Source organism: Platichthys flesus, chromosome 16, assembly GCF_949316205.1.
Source record: "Platichthys flesus chromosome 16, fPlaFle2.1, whole genome shotgun sequence".
Lineage (NCBI taxonomy): Eukaryota > Metazoa > Chordata > Actinopteri > Pleuronectiformes > Pleuronectidae > Platichthys > Platichthys flesus.
In genome coordinates this window covers 1,296,432-1,321,715 of record NC_084960.1, presented here as the reverse complement: position 1 = coordinate 1,321,715, position 25,284 = coordinate 1,296,432, and the positions used below count along the sequence as shown (strand labels likewise).

The 25,284-nt window shown below is 42.9% G+C and overlaps 1 protein-coding gene, 1 long non-coding RNA gene and 1 pseudogene across 2 annotated transcripts; 2 read left to right on the top strand and 1 right to left on the bottom strand.

Annotated features, from left to right (window-relative positions):
* The first annotated feature begins 948 nt into the window (after positions 1-948).
* Positions 949-2,619, top strand: LOC133970920 (growth hormone secretagogue receptor type 1-like; annotated as a pseudogene).
* Positions 2,620-7,982: 5,363 nt separating this feature from the next.
* Positions 7,983-25,176, top strand: LOC133971632 (growth hormone secretagogue receptor type 1-like). The gene is made up of 5 exons (XM_062409066.1): positions 7,983-8,295; positions 16,700-16,958; positions 17,822-17,997; positions 18,121-18,598; positions 19,388-25,176. The coding sequence occupies exons 2-5, from the start codon at positions 16,841-16,843 to the stop codon at positions 19,999-20,001; spliced, it is 1,386 nt and encodes a 461-aa protein (XP_062265050.1). The 5' UTR covers positions 7,983-8,295; positions 16,700-16,840; the 3' UTR covers positions 20,002-25,176.
* LOC133971141 (uncharacterized) lies at positions 13,612-14,381 on the bottom strand. The gene is made up of 3 exons (XR_009924360.1): positions 14,229-14,381; positions 14,005-14,123; positions 13,612-13,915 (listed from the first exon to the last, which is right to left on the bottom strand). It is a non-coding gene; the product is annotated as an uncharacterized LOC133971141 (long non-coding RNA).
* Positions 25,177-25,284: the final 108 nt, after the last annotated feature.

The window sequence follows — 25,284 nt, the reverse complement described above, 5'->3', positions numbered from 1 at the left end:
GATACAGAGAAGCATAGATATCGCAACAATATGAACTGTGTAGTTGGTGCTTCGCTTCGATAAAATTCAATAATAAGCAAAGCAAAACAATGTGTTTTCTACAGTTAATAAAGAGCTGGAAACCAGACACTGAGTCTTTCGTCCCCATGCCGAATCAACATCCGTTACACATTAGTGTATAGTTTTTACAAGTGTGTTTCATTTTGCAGAGGATATGAGTTGTTCTGCTAATTGGGTGTGTGGTTGTGCTAATTGTGTGTAGTGTTTTGAAAAACCAGGCCCTGTATGTAGAGTGCTCTCTCCTCCTAATATTGTGTGTGTGAAATAATAAGCACAGCAAAACAATCTGTTTGCTTCAGTGAATAAGGAGCTGGAAACCAACCCGAGTCATTCATAACTGTGCTGAATAAACATCCGTTACACACGTGTGTAGTTTTTACAAGAGTGTTTCATTTTGCAGAGGATCTGAGTTGATCTGCTAATTGGGTGTGTGGTTGTGCTAATTGTGTGTAGTGTTTTGAAAAACCTGGCCTGTATGTAGAGAGCTCTCCCCTTCTTATATTGTTTGTGTGTGTGTGTGTGTGTGTGTGTGTGTGTGTGTGTGTGTGTGTGTGTGTTTTTCCTCTCCATGGAAGTCCTTACTGGAAGTGTGCCTACTTAGACAGTTTCTTTGGGCTGAATAACGATACAAGTGGGAATTGTCTTTCTCGTGTTTCAGCCAAGTTGATTCAAAATGAGTTGTACAACATCATCGTCTGATCAGACAGCTTCAGTTCTGTGGAACCTGGGACACACACACCTCTCCCCTGCAGGTTCCTCCGTCCTGCCCCTACCTGAGATGCCAGAGATCTAATTGAGGAGGGAAACGTGAGCTGTGGAGTTAAAAACTGTAGCACGCCAGGCCTCCTGAGAAATTGCTCCAACCAAGACTGCCAGGAGGAGGAAACAATGGCTGGATTTATCATCTCAGGTGGGTACAAAACAATGGTGATGATACTTTAGACGATTTAAAAATGATACAGCCAGCTACTGTTAAATATTGTTATTATTATTATTAGTTATAAAAATAGAACAACTTCAACCTTTGTCTGAAATACAGAAAATTCAAATTTATGAAATTATTACAAAGAAAAACTGAGAGTTGAGAAGCTTAGCAGAAAGACAGATTTATCCTCTTAGCCAGATTGTGTCAATAATCACTAAACAGATCCTCCTCCCAGCACCTTTAAATATCACCAATTAAAACGTTATATATTGTTAAATAAACACATGCACAAAAAATTTGCATAGATTAAAATCACACCACATATTAAACTGCAGAGTTGCTCCCGTCTGTTTCCAGTGAACATGATGAATTACCTCTGCAATATTTAACTGAAACTGTACAAACAATCTGGAAACTAAATAAAATGCTGGATGAAAAGTGAGTTATAAAATGAATAGTAAATATATATATGTGTGTGCTTTCTCCAGATTTAGATTTGCAGATATGCAAATAACGTAAACAAAAACAGTTAAATATTCCTCCCCTCTTATATTGATATGATCACTGGGACTGAAAATGTTGCTGAGCTATGGAGAAAACATTAAGAGGATTTTTCTACCTGACTCCATGTTGTTTCTTATATTTTTATACGAGTCTTTCATAGTAGTTTAGGAATGAACTAAAAAAATATCTTCTTGTGCCAGTCATCATGAGAACAAATAATTTCTGTGAAGGTTTTTTCCATTTTCCATTGTGGACTGAACATGTGTAAATTTGTGATTCTAATGAAAGTCAATCATCAATATTTCATTTTCTAGTGTGGTTGACTGTGATTTATGTTCCACTGATGCTCTTCGGGCTTATTGGAAACACACTGACTCTTCTGGTGGTTTGGCTCCGCCCCAACATGAGAAGCTCCGCCCACCTCTACCTGAGCAGCATGGCTGTTAGTGACCTGCTGTTCCTCCTGCTGCTGCCTCTGGATCTAATGGAGGTTTCCTCACATATATCCCATAATACTTATATACTTATACACCCTATTTTTCAATTCACTGTGATTTGACCAGATTCTCATGGTTTGGCTGAACGTGCACTAAATGGATTGTGTCTCTTCCAGTTCTGGAAAGGCTGGATGTTAGGAGTCTTCATCTGTAAGCTGAGGATTTTCCTGTCACACTGCTGCATCTTCTGCACCATGCTCCACATCAGCTTTCTCTCCATGGATCGGAAACCTGGTTGTCTGCTGGCCAATCACCTCAAAGACGCTGGTGACGCGTCGCAGAACCAGGGCTCTGATTGGCTGCCTCTGGCTGGGAGCGGCTGTCAGTGCAGCACCATTTTTGGTCATGATGCAAGTGAAGATAGTGAAGGAAGTGGATGATATGAAAAGAGAGGTTGAAAAGGAAGTGTGCAGAGTATCACAATCCTCATACTCCTCTGGTCTCGTATTGGCCATGATAATTCTCTATTACCTGTATTTCCTGGTACCCCTGTGCATCCTGGGACTGGTCTTCATCCTGATTGGACAAACTCTGAGGCTCCGTACACAAATCAGCCATAAAGACAAGAGTAAACAACATGCAGTCAAGATGCTGGGTGAGAAACACAATCCAACACACAACCTTAGGTTCTGAATTTAGCTTTAATTAAAATACAACTGACAAAGGCTGACAAACTGATTTAATACTTTGTCTTTATAAAATTGCCTGAAAAGTTTTAAAAGAACCACATGAAATGACAGAAGCCATTGTTGAGATTATATTTGACTTTACGATCTGCAGTCAGCCACCAGAGGGCAAACCTAGATGATTTGGCCTCACTTTTTGGGAGCAGTCCAGTCTTCTATCTTTATTTCCAGCTGTGGGTCATTTGAGGGGCTGCATCACAGTGTCACGAGTAGAAAGACTCCTCCAGATGCTTCCTTCATACCAGAGAAAGGTCTGATGAGTGAATCCTTCCAGGTCCAACATGTCCCAGGACTCATTGCACTTTGGGGACGAAAGGTATAAACTCAACTAACGGCTCACATGTTAAAAACCAAGGGGCATTAAGCTTTCTGTCCTGTCCAACTCAAGGACAGGACAAGCTTCTCCTCTGTGCACCAGATGGTCTCATTTAGTTTCAGCCTTCACAGTCTATCTGACCGAGGAAGGAGGTGGGTTCAGTAGATCGTGTCCTCTGAACGTTGCAGCCCCTGAACTGAGACACAGCTCTCTTGTTTAACAGCGTGAGAAATGTCTTCTATCACCTGCAGATGTTGATGATTCTAATGTCCACTTCCTGTGTCCTTCTCCTCATGTCCATCAGGAGTGATCGTCTTGGCCTTTGTCCTGTGCTGGCTGCCCTACATCGTCCATCTAACCATGTTCTATGATTCTTTGAGAGCCAGTTCTAACAGTACACACAATAACACACCCATTGACAGTACACACAACACCACACACACTGACAGTACACACAACAACACATACACTGACAGTACACACAATAACACACACACTGACAGTACACACAATAACAAATTGTTGGATGCATCCTTTTATTTTTTCATGGTCGCCTGGATCCTTTCCCGTCTCAGTGCTGCCATCAACCCTCTGGTGTACAACCTGATGTCCGCCAGGTACAGACATGCTGTGTGTAGCCTCGTGCAGACACACTGTCTCACATCGTCTCATTGGCTGAGCACTGCTGGTTCTGAAACAACCCTATCAACAAACTGAATTCAGCTGCTTGAGCTTTGACTGTAGGAGCAGCTAACACCCTGCTAAAACACAGCTAACCCTGCTAACACAGCTAACACCCTGCTAACACAGCTAACAACCTGCTAAAACACAGCTAACCCTGCTAACACAGCTAACAACCTGCTAAAACATAGCTAACCCTGCTAACACAGCTAACAACCTGCTAAACCACAGCTAACCCCATTTTACACAGCTAGCACCCAGCTAACACTCATTTTCTCTGACAGTAACATTCAGACGTTTCTGCAATCTTCTTGGGTAAGACAAACCCCGCCCCCACCTAGCCTCCGATTGGTTAGTTTGAGGCAAGTCCAGCGATGATTGGTCAGAGTTTGGGGAATGAAAATAAAATAGGCCAATAAGAGGTTGGGTTGGGGCGGGTTTGTCTTACCTGGGATGTGAAAGAATAAAATACTTCCGTAAAGATGAAACAAAACAATCGACCTCCTTTAATAGAAAATAAATAAAAACCTTCAATATTTTACCCAATTAAACATGTTGCTAATATTTTAGGATAAAATTAATACATTAACATCATCATTTCTCTCCTCTGTGTTTTTGAATGTTAAACTTTCTTTATAACTCCTAGTGATGTATTTACAGAGTTATGTTAGTTTATGTGTGAACTTTATATTGTTTTTAAATAAAGATTATTTAAAGAAAACTGTGTGTTGTCCATGTGGTGTAAGAATAATATAATATATCTGTATATTAGAGACAAAAATGTCCTATTTTTTGTATTTTTTATATTTTAACTTGGACACTTACACCATATTGAATTCATTGTATGTTTAAACCTCCTTGGGAACAAAACCTGATGCAAATAACATGTTATCTCCTGTTTTCAACGACTGACACGGAAAGAGGAAGATAGAAGGGTGAGAGGTTTCAGGACAAACGTCACCTCATCCCTCTTTTCTTTGTGTCATCATTTGTCTGCTGGTTCAGACGTTTGTCTTCGTTCTTCACCTTCACCCTCTCCAGCTGCTCCACTTTTCTCCTCCACTTCCTCACAACACTCTCCAGCTCGTTCTCCTTCTCACTCAGCTCGTCAAGCCAGGTATGATTCTGTGGAAGCTCGTCTCTTCTTTGTTTCTGTCTGAATCCACTCGTCCTTGTGTCTCACGTCCTCCTCCAGCTTCACCTGTTCACTTTTCAGTTGGTGAACTTGCTCCTTCAGAGACATGTGTCCTCTGTGGACGGCCTCCACCTTCCTGCAGCTCAGTCCCTCAGTTGGAGTCGTCTCCTGCTGCAGCTTCACCTCCAGCGTCTCTGCCCGACTCGTCTTCAGCTCCTTGTCTTTTGCAGTGAGCAGTCGATGGAGGAGTTGGGACGAGATCTCCTTTTCTCTTCTGCGTCAGTGATTTAAAATATAAGAATAGTGTGGGCTGTGATAGAGCTTCATAGGAAAGCCATCAGTGAGTCTCAGTTCTGTGGAACCTGGTTCACACACACCTCTCCCCTGCAGGTTCCTCCGTCCTGCCCCCACCTGAGCCGTCATTGATCTAATGGAGGAGGAAAACGTGAGCTGTGGAGTCAAAAACTGTAGCACACCAGGGTTACTGAGAAACTGCTCCAACCAAGACTGCCAGGAGGAGGAAACAATATATAGATTGATTATCTTCATAATAAATGTTTTTACTTCACAAATGTTTTAATGATTGTTGCTTAAGTTTGAGTTTTGCCAACGTCTACACTGTCAAGAACTTTATATAGCTCAACTAAGCTAACTATCTACATGGTAATTTTGGTTATAGATATCAAGTTAATTGTTAATCAGATTTCCAAATTTGTAGTTAGTACTTTCATGAGACTTAATCAATAAACTGGGTATCTCTTCCCTACCTTTGAAGGTTGGTACCCTGAGGTAACTTTAATCAATTGAAGTTATTATAAAATTTATTGAATGCCGAAAGACACAATTTAAAAGTTTCACGTTTAATGCATTATTGCGCAACATGACTGGTGCCCCGTGTGAGGCAGAGTACAGTTCGCAAAGAAAAGTTTGCTAGATTCACGACTTAACGACAGTTGTGTTCCACAAACAGCATTAAAGGGTCCATTGTTGAGCTGTATGATTCTAAATTCCACAGCAAATCAACCTTCCCTGTCAGAATAAAGCAGTCGTGGAACAGAAGGTAAATGCCCTAAGAGCGCAAAATGCTTTTCTCCTCCAGGAGGTTCAAACGGCTAATCAGAAAGCCCTGCACTATTTAGAGGAGATAACTCTATCATTTTAATTAATAATTGTATTATTTTGGACATTGACAAATTATGACATCCATATGCAGAAAAACCTGCCTGAAGGTTAAAACTGTTAAGTCTGCCAGATCAGACTGAGTATTACATTGAGTAGGATCCAATGAGTTGATTTGTGTTGCTGTGATATTTTGGTTACCAGTTAATTGAAAGTTATTGATAGTTATGTTATGCTCTTCAGTCTTTTTTTGCATACAACAAGCTACGTTTTCTGACTGGGCAGTGTAAGGGAAATGTAACAGTTTATTTCCCCTTTTATTGATCATGATTGAATCTATTACAATGTAACCTTGATCATGCTGTCCTTTACTACTGAATGCATATTGGCCTGATTGCTTTAACTAGGCATTGTTGTATTCATGTGATCAGAAGTTCTCAACCTTTGACTGTTTAACAAACCTCCTCCAGAGTGGGAGGGGTTAGCCAAATGTATAAAAACAAAGAACTGTTTTCTATCTGGTGTGCATATTACAACCTGAAGTCTGTGGTATGCACCATGCTCGAGCATTAAAGGTGAGAATACTGTAAGAGAAATTGTCTCTCCTTTCCTCGTTGGTAGTGGGATTGTAGAAATTGCCACGACAGCACCAACACACACACACACACACACACACACGCATCTCCCAAAACATCTCTGTGACCCCCGCCACATGTTTTAAACATACTAGGGGGGATGGTTTATTGGCCTCATAGGGGCCTGCCGACATTTTGAAAGCACACTCACTTAAACAGACGGAAGCAAACACACGTACAATCACACAGACATCTTTATATAGTAAGTACGTCTTTAGTAATTTGTGTTTTTATACATTATCATCTTCATAATAAATGGTTTTCTAGCACAAATGTTTTAATGAATGTTGCATTAGTGTGAATTTTGCCAACATCTACACTGTCAAGAACTCTATATCCTTCAACTTAACTGTCTATCTATATGGTAATTTTCATTGTAGTTATTAATTTAATTGCTAAACAGAGTTCCTAATTTGTAGTTAGTACTTTCATGAGACTTAATCAGTAAATTGTCTATCTTTTCCCTTCCTTTGAAGGGTGGTGCCCCGAGGTAACTTTAATCAATTAAAGTTATTATTTAATAAACAAAAGTACTATTTCTTCTAGAAGGCCAAACTACAAAGTGCTATAAGTAAGTGCCATTTAGGTACCACTAAATTGTTAGGTTAAACTTTAATTCAAGGTATAGTCGTAAGAGGTGTGTTTTGAGTTTGCGTTGTAAGATGTGTAGACTTTCTGTCCTGTTATCATTCTGGAGCTCATTCCACCATTTAGGAGCCAGGGCAGCAGAAAGAGGTGATCTTGTTGAGTGGCAGCTGTCCCTCGCAGTGAGGGAGCAACAAGCCGATTGGCAGATGCAGAGGGGATTGAACAGGCTGGGGTGTAAGGTTTGACCATGTCCTGGATGTAGACTGGACCGGATCGGTTCACAGCACGGTACGCAAGTACCAATGTTTTAAAACGTATACGCAGCCACTGGTAACCAGTGAAGGGACAGGAGTAGTGCGAGGGAATTAAGGTTAAAGACCAGTCGAGCTGCTGCATTCTGGATGAACTGCAGAGGTCAGATGGCACTAGCAGATTAACCTGCCAGGAGGGAGGTGTAGTAGTCTAGGCATGAGATGACCAGAACCTGGACCAGAACCTGCGCCACCTTCTTAGTGGGAACGTGGCGTCTTCTCCTGATGTTGTGCAGCATGAATCTACAGGAATGTGTTGTTGCAGAAATGTTGGCAGTGAGGGAGAGTCGTCTGTCACACCCAAGCTCCTAGAAGTCTGGGTGGGAGCTAGCACAAAGTTGTCAAAGGTAATAGTCACATAAGATTATGTGTGAACTTTATATTATTTTTAAATAAAATATTTAAAGAAATCTGTGTTGTCCTTGTGGTGTCAGAATAATATAATATCCTTATATATTAGAGACAAAGTTTCCTATTTTTGTAATTTTTTTATTTTAACTTGCACACTATTTTAACCTGCACACATTGAAGTCCTTGTATGTGAAAACCTGCTTGGCAAGAAAACTAGATTCTATGACATGTTAAGTCCTGTTGCCAACTACTGACACGGAAGTAGGAAGGGAGAGGGTGAGGTAAGAAGAGTTGAAGGTAGAAGGGTGAGAGGTTTCAGGACAAATGTCCCCTCATCCCTCTTTTCTTTGTGTCATCATTTGTCTGCTGGTTCAGACGTTTGTCTTCGTTCTTCACCTTCACCCTCTCCAGCTGCTCCACTTTTCTCCTCCACTTCCTCACAACACTCTCCAGCTCGTTCTCCTTCTCACTCAGCTCGTCAAGCCAGGTATGATTCTGTGGAAGCTCGTCTCTTCTTTGTTTCTGTCTGAATCCACTCGTCCTTGTGTCTCACGTCCTCCTCCAGCTTCATCTGTTCACTTTTCATTGGGTGAACTTGCTCCTTCAGAGATGCATGTCCTCTGTTGATATTGAATATGTGTGCAGAGAGCGGAGAGTACGTACCGCGGAGAAGGGGTCTGGAGAACAAAGGGGGAGAGCAGGGGGGGGGGGCGGAGCGAAGGTGTTATCTAATTAGCATATGACTCCGGGCGAAGCCTGTGGTGTATCTGATCGAGTGTTCTGTGCTCGACTGTATTAGCCTGGGGTACCCCGGGTGCTGGGATCGATAGCTGATGCCTGAGTGTTGTTGTACTACTACTAAAGCGTGCCTACAAGTCACCTCGCCTCCGTGTACGTTATTGATTATCAAAGAGTACTAGTAACCCACGGTCCAGTTTGAGACATACCTCCAACGCTCTTTATATAACATAAAGAACCACAACATGGTGTCAGAAGACAGAGTTACGGAGTGAGCCGAGTGACTACATGCAAGGTGAAAAAAGATTAGCATCCTGCTAACACCGGACGGCTACGGGGCGAGCATGGAGCAGTTCAGACCACCGTCACAGCTGATGCTCACGGGGAATATCGCTGAAAACTGGCGCAGATGGGAACAACGCTTTCGCCTGTACATGACTGCTTCAGGTGCGTCAGAGAAAGAGGAGGAGGTTAAAATAGCCATCCTACTTCATACCATAGGCGATGAAGCATTAGAAGTGTATAACACACTCCATGTTGTTCCGTCCGAAGAAGATGACATAACGGTGGAAGACGTTCTCAAGGCATTCAAAGAGTACTGCAGCCCACTGAAGAATGTTGTGTTTGAACGACATCAGTTCTGGTCTCATGCGATGTCATCAGGAATTACAGTGGACAGATTCATTACAGAACTGCGTCAGAAAAGTAAAGACTGTGAGTTCGGCCGAAGTGAAGATGACATGATGAGGGACAAGTTAGTGTTCAGCATTAATGATCCTCGTCTGAAAGAGAGATTACTCCGTGAAAACGGACTTACACTTCAAAGAGCCATTGACATATGCAGGTCAACAGAACTTGCCAAGACACAAATACAGGTGATGCAGATGACCCCAGTCACGTATCATGCACCAATTGATGCTGTGGAGAAAACAAAAAGACACAAACAAACAAGCAGCAGGTTCAACATGGGCAAGAAGCAGACGACAGTGAACTGCCAGAGATGTGGGAGACAGCATGAGCCCCGCCAATGCCCAGCTTACGGAGCAATGTGTCACAAGTGTGGAAAAAACAACCACTTCTCCAAGGTATGTCGCGCAGTTGCAGAGAAACGTGACAACTATAAGTTCAAGACTGTGAACAACATTGAAAGTGAAATGGATTCCTTGTATATTGGCATGGTAGACAGCAATGAGAAAACAGCAGCGAGCCTCACAAAGAACGGCAATTGGTTTGAAACAGCCAGCATCCGAGGAGTACCAATAAAATTCAAACTTGACACAGGTGCTGATGCAAGTGTGCTGCCCATGTCTATTTTCAAGCAGATACCAGGTCCCATTCGACTGCGGCCCACAAAGACTATATTGATTGCTTTTGGTGGAGCCCGCCTGCCTTCATGTGGGGTTGCATCCCTGCAGTGTGAAACCGCGAGACACATAGCCACTGTAGAGTTCCATGTAACCGGACAGGCAGACAAAGCGATTCTGGGAGGTGAAGCATGTACAGAGTTGAGGTTGGTAAAGAGGGTTGAAGCACTGACAACGACACCCCCACAGCCATCAAATCCTCCATACACCAAAGAGGATCTGATTGAAAAGTATGCTGAGGTCTTCACCGGACTGGGCGAGTTTCCTGGAGTACATCACATACATGTTGACTCATCTGTCCCCCCTGTGATTCATGGCTGCAGAAACATACCTCTTTCAATCATGGACTCACTGAGACGCACACTTCAGGATATGGAGAAGAGAGAGGTGATAAAACCGGTGAACGAGCCAACTGAATGGGTGAACAGTCTCGTCGTCACGAAAAAAAAAAATGGTTCACTAAGGGTGTGTTTGGACCCTAGTAACCTGAATGAAGCTGTCAAACGCCAGCATTACTCCATACCTACCCCTGAAGATGTGCGCAGTAAGCTCGCCGGGAAAAACATCTTCACCATCCTGGATGAAAAAGATGGTTACTGGCAGATCAAGTTGGACGAGCCATCTTCGAAACTGTGCACCTTTAATACACCTTGGGGCCGATACCGCTTTCTCAGGCTTCCGTTTGGGATTAAGTCAGCCAGTGAAGTGTTCCAGCAAAAGAACTGCGAGACCTTTGGTGACATCCCAGGTGTGCACATCGTTGCAGATGACATGATCATAGCTGCCTCCTCAGAGCTTGAACATGACAAAATCCTTCATGAAGTGATGGAGAGAGCAAAGGCAGCAAATGTGAAGCTTAACAAGGACAAAATACAGTACAAGGTTGACACAGTGAAATACATGGGACACATAATTACCTCAGCCGGACAGAGGCCTGACGATGCAAAGATCAAAGCAATCATCGACATGCCGCCCCCAGTGGACAAACAAGGCCTCCTACGCCTGTTGGGAATGACCAAGTTCTTGGCCCAGTATGTGCCAAATGAGGCCTCACTGACAGCGCCGCTCAGACAGCTGCTCAAGAAAGACGCAGTATGGCAGTGGTGTCCACACCACGATGCAGCGCTGGAGACTCTGAAAACTGCTCTCACACAGGCACCAGTGTTGAGGTACTACGACCACAAAAAGCCGCTCACACTGCAAGCAGACTCATCAAAGGATGGACTCGGTGCATGTCTGCTACAGGACGGACAACCTCTCTCCTATGCCTCGCGTGCACTCACAGATACGGAAAAGAGGTATGCTCAAATAGAGAAGGAGCTGCTGGCCATTGTTTTTGCGGCCAAAAGATTTCATCAGTATGTCTTTGGCAGACCAGTGACTGTGCAGTCAGATCATAAGCCTCTGGAAGTCATAGTCAAGAAACCACTGAACAAAGCACCAGCACGACTACAAAGCATGTTGTTACAACTGCAAAGATACGATTTGTACATCACTTACACCCCAGGCAAACACATGTATATCGCAGACGCACTGTCACGAGCCACGACGAGCAAAGATGGTGACAATGTGAACGAGAACACCTGTGATGAGAAAGTTGTGTACGCCATGGAGGCCACAGATGCATTAAGTGAGGAGACACTCAACCAGCTGAAATCCGCCTCTGCTGCAGACAGTGTATTACAAGCTGTGTGTGAGAAACACCTGAACGGCTGGCCTGCAAGAAGACGGAGCCTGGACAGAAGTCTTCACAGCTACTGGCCACTGCGACACGACATCAGCATCCATAATGACATCATCATGGTGGGAGATAGAATAATCATACCACAGAGCTTCAGGAAAGTTATCTTAGAGAAGCTTCACATAGCTCACCAGGGTGTCCAGCGCACAAAGGCCAAAGCTAGAATAGCCCTCTACTGGCCTGGCATGACACGGGACATAGAGATGACAGTGGAGAAATGTAAGCAGTGCCAGCTGTTTCAGCCGCAACAGCAGAAAGAGCCACTCATCACACATGAAGTTCCTGAACTCCCATGGATGAAAGTTGGAGCTGACATCTTCCATCTGAAAGGTCAGTCTTACCTGTTGCTAGTGGATTATCTGACAAAATATCCTGAAGTGCTGAACTTGCCCGATTTAACAGCTCAAACAGTAATCCAGAAAATTAAGTCAGTTTTCGCCAGGCACGGGATTCCCAGAGAGCTGGTGAGTGATCACGTTCCTTTTGCCAGCTACGAGATGAGGTCGTTTGCAGCCTCATGGGAATTCAAGCTTACGCACTCCAGCCCTGGATATCCGCAGTCCAATGGACTTGCGGAGAGGTCTATAAAGACTGTGAAACATGCACTACAAAAAGCAATGCAAACTGGCACAGACCCGCATCTTGTACTGCTGTCACTGAGGAACACACCAGTGACAGGGCTGAACATGACACCTGCACAGATGTTGATGGGAAGAGCTCTGCGCAGCACGCTTCCATATTCCAGTGCTTTGCTAAAGCAGTCCACCCCACGGCACATGCACAGCAGGTTACAGGTTTTGCAATCACGCCAGCGTCTATCCTATGACCAAAACGCCAAGCCGCTGCCTGCATTGGACCCAGGTACCACAGTACACATGCAGACACGACGTGGTTGGGAGCCAGCCATAGTGACAGGCCAGAGATCCGAGCCACGCTCCTACAACGTGCTGACTCCAGCAGGAAAGGCTTTACGGAGGAACAGACGACATCTTAGGAGGATACATCCGAGTCTGTTCAGAGACACGGACTTAAGTGAAGGTCCAGAAGAAACACACTCTGAGACACATGAGTCTACTGACCTGTCATCCCAAGATCCACCACCACAGGTTTTGCCGCCTGTGAGCGTGAACAGTTCGGAATTCCACACCAGAAGTGGCAGAGTGGTGAGACGTCCTGTCAGGTTCAGAGACTAGTTCATGGTCTAATGATAATGAGTGTCACTTTATTTATTTAAAAAAAAAAAAGAGAAAAGAAAAACAGAGAAAGTGAACAGACAAAATGTGAAAGTCTTTTGTCATAAATGTTTATTGACATGTTTATAAAAGAATGCTTATTAAGAAAGCAGGTTGTTCTGTTGAGAGACATGTTCATCTGATATGTTTACATAGATGTTGGGAAGTGACTCGTTGATACTGAGTAAGCACTATATTTCAAGGAAATGTTTGATATTGAGCACATTACAGTTTTGCCAATGAAGTTGTTTCAGCTAAGTGCATCAACACATCTCATTCTTGGAAAAGAGGGATGTGGTGTATCTGATCGAGTGTTCTGTGCTCGACTGTATTAGCCTGGGGTACCCCGGGTGCTGGGATCGATAGCTGATGCCTGAGTGTTGTTGTACTACTACTAAAGCGTGCCTACAAGTCACCTCGCCTCCGTGTACGTTATTGATTATCAAAGAGTACTAGTAACCCACGGTCCAGTTTGAGACATACCTCCAACGCTCTTTATATAACATAAAGAACCACAACAAAGCCTGCTGAGCCTCTCTCGATTCCCCATTGGAGGAAACCAACCCGGAAAGTCACTCGTGATTGGTTGGTAGAAGTGTTGCGATTGGTCACCCTGGGTCATTGTAAGCCTTTACCAAAAGCAATGCAGTTAATTAAGACATTCATTCATGTGATGCTTGATGTAATATGTGAACATATTGTACAGGGACAAAAACATGAACAAGGTATATGTTGAGTCAAAGTTTTATTTACATACAGCACAAATATTGTACAAACACAACTGGCCTAGCCAGTGAAAAGCTAATCAGGTGAAGCTTGAAATGTCTCTTTGCAGCCTCTGGGTCATAGGTTCTTTGTGGGACTCTGTCCGAATCTGCCCCAGTGTGTAGACGTCTGTGGTGTGTAGACGTCTGTGGTGTGAAGCTGTGAGATCCAGTGTAGCTTCTAGTCTTATTTGAAGTGTGGCACACAGGTTGTTGAGCTCCTGGCTGTGGAAGGATGGATCGATGTCATCTGTCCCGTTTCAATCAGCTGTAGACACAATCAGTACAATTAGCACAGTTCAATGACAACATACACCTACATGCATCTGAAAAATGATTTAATGAATCTAACCTTACCCTCTTTCTTCTCTGCCGACTCCTGAACTCCTCAATGCCGCTGCAAGTTCCGTTTGGTTGTACTGGAAGCTCCTTCATACCGGCTCATAGTGGGTCTTAGGACGTCATAGTACAGGCAGCTGTAAAACAATATGAGTAACATGAGTTTATTATTAATAAACGGAAATAGCCTTGCTGCATCACCGTTGGAAGAACCACAGCAAAAATCCTAAACACATACTTACGCACTGCAAATGCGGACTTTCAGCGAGTCTCGGCGTAATGTGCAGTGACTGCGTCATTGTGTGCAGGAATCCGGCTGTGAAAACAAAACTATGAAATGGATCAGATAAAGTAAAGCTGGAGGATGTATTTTAAACAGAACAGCTCTTCTTTATTCATACCTTCGCTCCGCCGGCCATTTTCATCACAGCTGTGAAGAGGGAGAGCTTCCTACAAACAAACAAAAACCACGTTTATGAAAAATCTTACAGAGAACAAACTGTTCGATTTAAGTAGTTCATACATATTTAAACACGCACTAGTTCCGCTAAAACACTTAATGCTTTATTTCACTTTTAACAACTGTCGCGCTAATGTTCAAACGTTTTTCAAATCTGAGCTAGCTTAGCAGTTAGCAATGGCTTCGCTCGTTGGCTGGGTATCACCTTTGTTCAGGGACTGTGCGTCCATCTTCTCCGCTTCGACTCCTCCACACCGGGCCCTCGGCTTTGCTTTCCCACGCACTCATCTTCTCCTCCAGGGAAACAGCGTCGTGTCGACCTCAGCAAGTTATTAAAACCGAAAACAGAGTCACTTGTACGGAATAAACAACAGCAGCCTTGCATATCTACGGCAGACAGACTCTGTATTCACGAGGCTGTGATTGGACATGCCGATCAGGTGATGACGCAAACGACTGACGTCCGCTTTTCAGAGTAAAGCTTCAAAACTGTCCTTTTCATCTTAAAGCAGCGGTTAAAACAGCTTTTAAATTTACATTTCATATGGGATGAGTATGTGACTGAGAGGACCCGTTTATGTTATCTGGTTTTAAGTTATTGTACTTACATGATTTCTGCTGTTCTGTGTTTGTACCCTCATAGTTAAATGCACATATTGTAAGTCGTTGAGTGTTTTAATTGAATACTGAGAAAGTTTAATAAGAAGTTCAAATTATGAGGGAATTTCCAGTATTTTGGGAGGACAGATATCTTTATGGAAAGCCAGTAGGGGAGAGCGGGGTAATGTGAGACACCCCTGTATCTAGGCAACGGAACACATTTGTGGTCATTTGACCATTATGTTTAAAAGCCCCTCCCGTTCCCCCCTTGCCGTTAAGGAGAAGTTGGTGCTGGTGCTGTGGAAAGTATGTTTTTTCACAAAAATTTGTTTTTTCTTGCTTTGAACTTAATAAACTGTTGTGTCAAAACAAATTGAATAAGGTAGAAAAACTCAAACATATAAAACCATGTGATTGATGCTAACTGAAGATTAGCCTGAATTGCTAAGAGATGTTTTCAAAAACGGTGGCTGTGGGAAAAAGTGGGACAAATGCTGTGGGGTAAAGTGAGACAGTGTCTCACTTTACCCCACCATGAAGCACAAGTTAAGTTTAGTTTAAAACGTATTTTAGTGTTATATTACATTATAAATGTTTTATTTTTAATGTCATAAACATTGTAGAAAAGCCATCATGCCAAGAAACTATACACCAGGAAGACAACCTGGGGCCAGACACCCCTCGCAGAGATGGAGAGTGCAGCTGCTGAGGTCATGCAAGGAAAGTCCTTAAGAAAAGCTGGAAGGGATAGAAATATTGATAAGAGAACCCCCAAAAGATTCATAAAGAAAAAAGAGAAAGTAAAGTAAATCAGTAGCCTGGGGTGCAGTAGCTGAGGTAAAGAGAATATTCACAGATGAGATGGAGGAGGAGCCAAACACTTGAAACAACTAGCTGACCAGTTCCATGGCCTTGCTCCAGTTAAGTGCCGTGAACTGGCATTTGAATACGCAGAGAAAAACAATATCCCTGTCCCTGCCAGTTGGACAGAGATCACATGAATCATAATAATCATAAATGTGCTTAATTGACCATTCCCCATGATTCTATTACTTCATTTCTTCCTGTTGAGCGGATTGGTGGTAGATGTGTGGTTAACACATCCACTGTGCATTTAACCAGCACAATTGAAAAGTGACTGTAATCATGCCACTCTGTACAGTGGTTGAGATTTAGGATTGTGTTTTGGATAATAATAAAATGCTGAAATGAGCTTTTTCTTAGCATTGATTTTGCTCGTGGTATACAATGTAATTTATTATAGCACACTTACTTAACTTAAGATCAATTTACAATTTCAGGTTTTGTATTTATTTTAAGCCTGGTGTACTAAGGCCAGGCAGTTTAGAAAAAGGTGTTATCTGCTCCGAGGGAAACTATCCTGATTTGCATTTGTAAAGTGCAGAGCTTTTGCATTTGCATGTGAAAGCCTCCCCTAGGCTTAGGAGAAGGGGGGTCACCTTCAAACATTTTCAGGCTTTTAAAACGGCAAGACACTGATAACAGAAATTTCACCAAGAATTTCCTACGACATTAACTGGCACAAATTCTTCTTTTCATGCAGTGTGTGTTTATTCAGAGTTCACAGTGTGATACATGCATGTTTATATTGTTCTAAATATGTTCCTGTGTTTTTTCTGTTGCTCTGATCAGACAGCACTTGACCATTCCTCTGAGTGTTGGCTGTGATCGAGCTTCATAGGAAAGCCATCAGTGAGCTTCAGTTCTGTGGAACCTGGGACACACACGCCTCTCCCCTGCAGGTTCCTCCGTCCTGCCCCCACCTGAGCCGTCATGGATCTAATGGAGGAGGGAAACATGAGCTGTGGAGTTAAAAACTGTAGCACGCCAGTCTTCCAGGAAAACTGCCCCAACCAAGAGGTTGAAACACTGGCTGGATTTATTGAGTTAGGTGGGTACAAAAGAATGGTGATGATACTGTAGACGATTTTGTAATGATACAGCCAGCTACTGTTATTATTATTATTATTATTATGAGTTATAAAAATATAAAAAACATCTTTAACCTTTATCTGAAGTACAGAAAACTCCAACATTTCCTCTCAGAACTAATTAAACGATTTATGAACTTGTTACAAAGATAAATTGAGAGTTGAGATGATTCTACAATAAATACAAAGCAGCTGAACACATGCACACAAGCATTTGCATAGATTGAAAATCACACCACATATGAAACTGCCCAGCTGCTCCCGTCTGTTTCCAGTGAACATGATGAATTACCTCTGCAATATTTGAACTGAAACAGTAAAAACAATCTGGAAAATAAATACAAGTTCTGGAGGAAGTGTAAGAATAATAAAATTAAAAGTATATATATATATATATATGTGTGTGTGTGTGTTCTTTTCCAGATATAGATATGCAGTACATATTATTAAAATTAATCTGCAGAATTTGGCTAGAAAGCTTAAGCAGAATGATGCAAATGAATTTTCTAAGGAAGTTAAAGTTATAAATAACAGGGAAATATTTTTCCCGTCTTATATTGATATGATCACTGGTGCTGAAAATGTTGCTGAGCTATGGAGAAAACATTTAGAGGATATTTTACGTGACTCCATGTTGTTTCTTATATTTTTATACTAGTCTTTCCTAGTAGTTTAGGAATGAACTGAAAACAAATCTTCTTGTGCCAGTCATCATGAGAACTAATTATAACTGTGAACGATTTTTACCATTTTCCATTGTGGACTGAACATGTGTAAATTTGTGACTCTAATGTAAATCAATCATCAATATTTCATTTTCTAGTGTGTGTGACAGTGATTATCATTTCACTGATAATCTTCGGCCTTCTTGGAAACACCTTGACTCTTCTGGTGGTTTGGCTCCGCCCCAACATGAGAAGCTCCGCCCACCTCTACCTGAGCAGCATGGCTGTTAGTGACCTGCTGATCCTCCTGCTGCTGCCTCTCGATCTAATTGAGGTGCCCTCACATATATCCCATAATACTTATATACTTATACACCCTTTTTTTCAATTCACTGTGATTTGACCAGATTCTCATGGTTTGGCTGAACATGCACTAAATGGATTGTGTCTCTTTTAGTTCTGGACAAGCTGGAAGTTAGGAGTCTTCATCTGTAAACTGAGCACATTCCTGATAGAGTGCTGCACCTTCTGCACCATCCTCCATATCACCTTTCTCTCCCTGGAGAGGTACCTGGTTGTCTGCTGGCCAATCACCTCAAAGACGCTGGTGACACGTCGCCGAACCAGGGCTCTGATTGGCTGCCTCTGGCTGGGAGCGGCTGTCAGTGCAGCACCATATTTGGTCATGATGGAAGTGAAGATAGAGAATGAAGTGGATGATATGAAGAGAGAGGTTGAAAAGGAAGGGTGCAGAGTATCACAATCCTCATACTCCTCTGGTCTCGTGTTGGCCATGATAATTATCTATTACCTGTATGTCCTGGTACCCCTGTGCATCCTGGGACTGGTCTATGCCCTGATTGAACGGACTCTGAGGCTCCGTCCACAAAGAAGCCGTAAAGACAAGAGTCACCGACACACAATCAAGATGCTGGGTGAGAAACACAATCCAACACACACACCCTCAGGTTCTGAATTAAGCTTTTACTAAACACAACTGACAAAGGCTGACGAAAAGATTTAATACTTTGTCTTCATCTCGGCTTGCACATCTTGAGCCACAGTCGGACCTGTTTCATTCAATAGATAATCTGGTAAACTAAATTTACCAGAAAAAGAACTCACCAGTTTTTATAAGAATCCCATAAAATGACAGAAGCAATTTTTTAGATTATATTTGACGAGTTTACGACCTGCAACCAGCCACCAGGGGGCAATCAAGATGATTTGGCTTCACTTTTGGGGAGCAGTCCAGTCTTCTATCTTTATTTCCAGCTGTGGGTCAATTTAGGGGCTGCATCACAGTGTCACGAGTAGAAAGACTCCTCCAGATGCTTCCTTCATACCAGAGAAAGCTCTGAGGAGTGAATCCTTCCAGGTCCAACATGTCCCAGGACTCATTGCACTTTGGGGACGAAACGTATCAACTCAACTAACGGCTCACATGTTAAAAACCAAGGGGCATTAAGCTTTCTGTCGTGTCAAACTTGAGGACAGGACAAGCTTCTCCTCTGTGGACCAGATGGTCTCATTTAGTTTCAGCCTTCACAGTCTACCTGACCGAGGAAGGAGGTGGGTTCAGTAGATCGTGTCCTCTGAAGGTTGCAGCCCCTGAACTGAGACACAGCTCTCTTGTTTAACAGTTTGAGAAATGTCTTCTATCACCTGTAGATGTTGATGATTCTAATTTCCACTTCCTGTGTCCTTCTCCTCATGTCCATCAGGAGTGATCTTCTTGGCCTTTGTCCTGTGCTGGCTGCCCTACATCGTCGGTCTGACCATGATCTATGATTCTCAGAGAACTGGTGCTGAAAGTCGGGGAACCAACACCGACACAAACACACACTCGGACATGAACACTCCTCCTGAGAGCACAGGCAACATGGCCTCTGTTACCGAACCTGTTAGCCTCTCAGACTGGGACCTGAAGACACAAGCTCACACAAAGAGAGATGATGCACTCTGGGAAAACACAAACAACGAGATCGACACACACAGTGATGCAGATGCACACTTGGTGGACAAACAACCTGAAACGCTCACTGACCCGGGCGTGGGTACTCGCACTGAAATAGACACACACTCGGAGATACACAATACTACACATAACAAGCAAAACCCAGCCTTTTGCATAAAGTCACAAAAGGCAACAAAGTATTTTTACCTGGTCGCCTGGATCCTCTCCCGTCTCAGTGCTGCCATCAACCCTCTGGTGTACAACCTGATGTCCGCCAGGTACAGACACGCTGTGTGTAGCCTCGTGCAGACACACTGTCTCACAATGTCTCACCGGATGAGTACAACACTCTCATCAGGACACTTCAAAACCGCTTTGTGAACATATAGACACACGTAACAACAGCAGCAATACAAGGTAGCTGTGATGATCACTGGTGGTTCTGCATCGACCATATTAACAAACTGAATTCAGCTGCTTGAACTAAGATATCATGAGATTTGACTGTAGGAGCAGCTAACACCCTGCTAACACACAGCTAAAGGCCAATGTATGCTTCTCGGAGAGCTTTTCGTGCAGCTCTGATTTTTCTAACTACACGTCGGCATGGCGGAGACCCACGGATAGCCCTTGGCTGTGATTGGTCCGCTAACGCAAGCATTTTGGGACGACATCATTTCCGGACCTCAAACTTCCTGTTTCATTCCCTAAATCACAATAAACCTAAATCACAACTACGACTCTATGATTAAGTGACAAGTGTGTTAAGCCAGCGGCGTTGTCCGGCTGACGTTGGCTGGTTAGAGCACTTACGGCATGTGTGTACCGTCACATACGGTTATAACGAACTTTGATAACGGGGATAGCGGGCTAGCCACCATGCTAACTGCGGTGGGAACAGCGCAAAAACCCGCTGACTTTAATCCCACGGCTGTCATGACACTGTTTCTCAAACACTGTCAGGTTAGAAGCAAACACTTTAGATCGATACTAACTAACGGTAGTAGTTAGTATCCGGTGTCCGTGCTGACTGTGTGTGGAAGCTGGGGGGAAGCTAGCTGCCTCCGTGTAGCTTCAAGCTGTTGCAGCTGTTGAATTAGCAACGCAGTTTGGAAACAAGACTGGGGAACCGCTGCGTTAAGACACAATACCATCAGCATTTTGAGCCGCTGGGTGTCACTTCAACAAAAACTGTTGCGTCATCAACAGCCTTTTTAGTTGTCATCGTTCACTGTGTTTGAGGAGCCGGGAGGATGTAAATAAACCAGCGTGGACTTCTTCTATATACCTCATGAGGTAGGCTTCTCTAAGCTCGACTTCCGTTGCGCCAACTACTGTTCTGGCGGTGAATTGTTTTCAGAACAAAAAGGCTCGTAGAACTATAAATCAAATAGTGTCCGTCCGATCCGTCCGATCCGTCCATGCGTCCGTCCGCAACGGACTCGGAGAAGCATACAGAGGCCTTAACACACTGCCAACACACAGCTAACACAATGCTAACACACAACTAACACCCTACTAACCCACAGTTAACACAATGTTCACAAACTGCCAACACACAGCTAACACAATGCTAATCCAGTTAATACTTAGCTTACCCTGCTAACACAGCTAATATACAGCTAACCTTGCTATCACAGTGCAAACACAATGCTTACCTATTTAACACACTGCTAACACTGCTAACACACAGCTAATCTTGCTAACTCTGCTAACCCTGCTAACTGAGCTAGCAGCAGATATTTACAGATTTTCTGTCACAGTAACATTCAGACACTTCTGCAATCAACATATAATAGATATTCTGTGTTTAGGACGATTATTGGTGTAGCCTATTGATGCTGGACTCTTGAGACTTAAGGCTGAAATACAGTGCCTTGCATAAGTATTCCCCCCTCTTGTACTTTTCTACATTTTGTCATGGTATAACCACAGATTAACATTAATCGTGATTTTATGTAATGGACCAAAACAAAATAGTCCATCATTTGGAAGTGGGGTAAAATATTAAATGGATTTCAAAATTATTTACAAATAAAAATCTGAAAAGTGTTAAGTGCATATGTATTCACCCCCTTTACTGTGAAACCCCTAAAAACAATCTGGTGCGACCAATTGCTTTCACAAGTCACATTTGCAAGTCACATACTTAGTAAATAGGGTCCACATGTCTGCAATTTAATCTCAGTATAAATACACCTGTTCTGTGAAGGACTGCGAGTTTGTTATAGATCATTTCTGAACAAACAGCATCATGAAGACCAAGGAGCTCACCAAACAGGTCAGGGATAAAGTTGTGGAGAAGTATGAAGCAGGGTTAGGTTATAAAAAAATATCCAGAGCTTTGAACATCTCTCTAAGCACCATAAAATCCATCATCAGAAAATGGAAAGAATATGGCACAACCGCAAACCTACCAAGACAAGGCCGTCCACCCAAACTGAAAAGCCGGACAAGGAGAAAATTTATCAGAGAAGCAACCAAGAGGCTCATTGTTACTCTAGAGGAGTTGCAGAGATCCACAGCTGAGGTGGGAGAATCTGTCTACAGGACAACTATTAGTAGTCTACTCCACAAAGCTGGCCTTTATGGAAGGAGGGTGGCAAGAAGAAATCTGACTGAGCTTCATCTTTTTTGCCAAGAAGAATGGACAAACATTTCCATCTCTAGATGTGCAAAGCTGGTAGAGACATACACCAAAAGACTTGCAGCTGTAATTGCAGCGAAAGGGGGTTCTACCAAGTATTGAGTCAGGGGGGTGAATACTTATGCACCTAACAGACGACAACTTTTTGTTCTCATTATTGTTTGTGTCACAATAAAATATATTTTGCACCTCCAAAGTACTATGCATGTTGTGTTGATCAAATGGGAAAAAGTTTATTTAAGTCTATTTGAATTCCAGTTAGTAACAGTACATAATGGGGAAAAAGTCCAAGGGGGATGAATGCTTATGCAAGGCACTGTATGCTATTCCGAGTCCGTTACGGATACAACAGACCCTTTTTTATTTATGGTTCTCCGAAGGCTGTGGGTGCTGAAAACAATTCACCGCCAGAATTGTCGAAGACGAGTTTAGAGAATCGTAGTTCTCTCTAAACACGCGTAGAAAGGACAGTTTTAGCTGAAATAAAGTGACACCCAGCGGGTCAAAATGCTGATGTTATCGTTTCTTAGCGCAGCGGTTCCCCTGTTTTGCATCTCCCGATACTAACTAATACCAAGTGTTTTCATCTAACCTGACGGTAATTGAGAAACAGTGTCATGACAGCCGTGGAATTAAAGTCGTGACAGCAGGTTTTTTGCGCTGTTAATACCGCAGTTAGCATGGTGGCTAGCACGCTAGCGCCGATATGACTGGGCGTTATAACTGTATGTGACCGTAAACACATGCTGATAGGGCGCTTACCAAACACTGAAGCCGGACAACTCTGCTGGCTTAACACACTTGACACATTAATCGTAGAATCGTAGAATCCTGGTTGTGTTTGGGTTTATTTTGCTATAGAGAATGAAACAGGAAGTTTGAGGTCCGAAATGTGAGATTCCTGAAATGATGTTGTTCGGAAATGATGTCGTTAGCGGACCAATCACAGCCAAGGGCTATCCCTAGGCTCTCCGACATGGCGACGGATAGTTAGAAAAATCCGAGGTGTACGTAGAGCCCTCCGAGGAGCTCGGAGAGGGCGTTCCACGTCGGCGAAGACGTTCCCATGTGTCCGTCTCCGTCAAAACAGAGTAGCATATTTCCGCCTTAAGCCTACAGTTTTGGATCATAGCTTTAGTTTTAATTTGAGCAACTCTCGATTTAATTTACTAACTCAGTTTACTGTGGGATAATGTGATTTCACAATGCACTGATAAATGTATTGAAATATGTTTTTATGTTGGGTTTTTGTTGTACAAAGTAAAATTTCTATCCATTTTTTCCTTGGTCGTGAAAACACGGTTTAAACAAAAGAGTTGAACAATCAAACAACACAGGAGGATACCAAGCCAGGACAAAACGATGTCTTATTTGCCTAGATCATTGATATAAAAAATATTTCAGCATTATATTTGTGGTTTATATTATATATTATATATATACATATATATTATGTGTATCAGCTGATTGTATCACACCTACGTGTAATTGCAGCTCCACAGACAGCTGAAAACAGAATCTCATGCAGGCTGAGAGAAACTTGAAGGAGCAAGAAGAAAGGGGGATGTGCCACGCCCCTAAAACATTTTCCTTCTCTCAGTCTAGTTTTAGACAGCGATGACTGCACATCTCCCGCTATCACCGATGAACTACGCCCTAGTCACAGACACGCAATGACCCACAGCGTAACCTCTCTGAACTTCAACACAATTTCTTCAGAATCACAGAAAAAGGAGATAGACTGTGGCAATTTTGACTGTGATTTCAGTAACACATTTTTCTTTTCTTTTTTTTTCAGTTTATACAAATTTTAAATTGTATTATTATGAACTCTTGGTTGAAACTTTAAACCTTTCAAAGTCTCTTTCTTTATTTCACTCCTCAAGCGTCACACTCTCTCAGGAAGACAGGCACACACATAGAAACACAGGCAAACACACACAGTCAGCTGACTCACACAGCTATTTTCAGCTCTCTTCACCGACACAGAGACTTTCCTGTCTCCTTTGTTTATTCGTGCAAGTTATCTTTACAATAGCGATGTATAACTCAAGGTTTCTGTTGACTGTAACATTTTCTGAGTTACAATCTTAACCTTCAGGCAATGAATTATCTTTTTGTAGTCTCACTGGTAGCTAGTTTAGAAGTTACTCCATGTTCCTTATCGTGAGTTGCGTCACGAGTATTATTAGGTATGCCAACTCCACTGTTGCTCACTGAACCAGACCTTCGAGCCCAAGCGGTATTCAGTATATGAGCAATTTGACGTGCTAAGCTCTATCAGCACAGATGCAGTTGGGCCTTTATCTCATTTGGCCTCTTCCAGGCTTGAAGCAGCTGCAGCTTCCCGTCTTATTCTCGTGTGCCACCCTTGGCTTGGTAGCCTGGATGCCAGACGAACTTAGCCCCGCCCACAACATTTTTGGTCGGGCAGTTCGGTCTGGAGTTGCTTTGTTGAGGAAAAATTATGCCCGACCGGGCCAATCAGATTGTCAGGGCGGGCTTTATACGATGATTGACAGATGATCAACGGTAACGTAATCAACCACGTCATCAAAGTGCCCTTGGGTTGAACCCAACCCTCCTGCAAACCTTTCTCTGTTATCAATCATTTCAATATCACATTGCACAAAGGTTTATGGTTCTTTTCTTGAGAGTGTTAGACGCTACTCATCCAGACTGATCCTCGGTCTGGATGAGACAATCAATTTAATAATGGCAAGAAGTTTCTTACCTTTATGCAGCAGCTTTACGGCATCGACCCAGCCCAACATGCAGTCTGCAGGTGTCCCTCAACAACGACTGGACCCGCTCACCACATGTTGGGGAAAATTTCAGTGCAAGAGTCTGTTTATTACAAAATCTGTGTCAGAATTCATAACCCTCAATAAACAGTTTTTTTGCCTGTGCAGATGTAAGCACTTGCATGTCTCCTTTCCTAGAAGTCCTCACTCTAAGTGCATGTGGAGTGCTCTCTCATCTTCACATCATGCATGTGTGTGTGGTTGGGTGCGTTT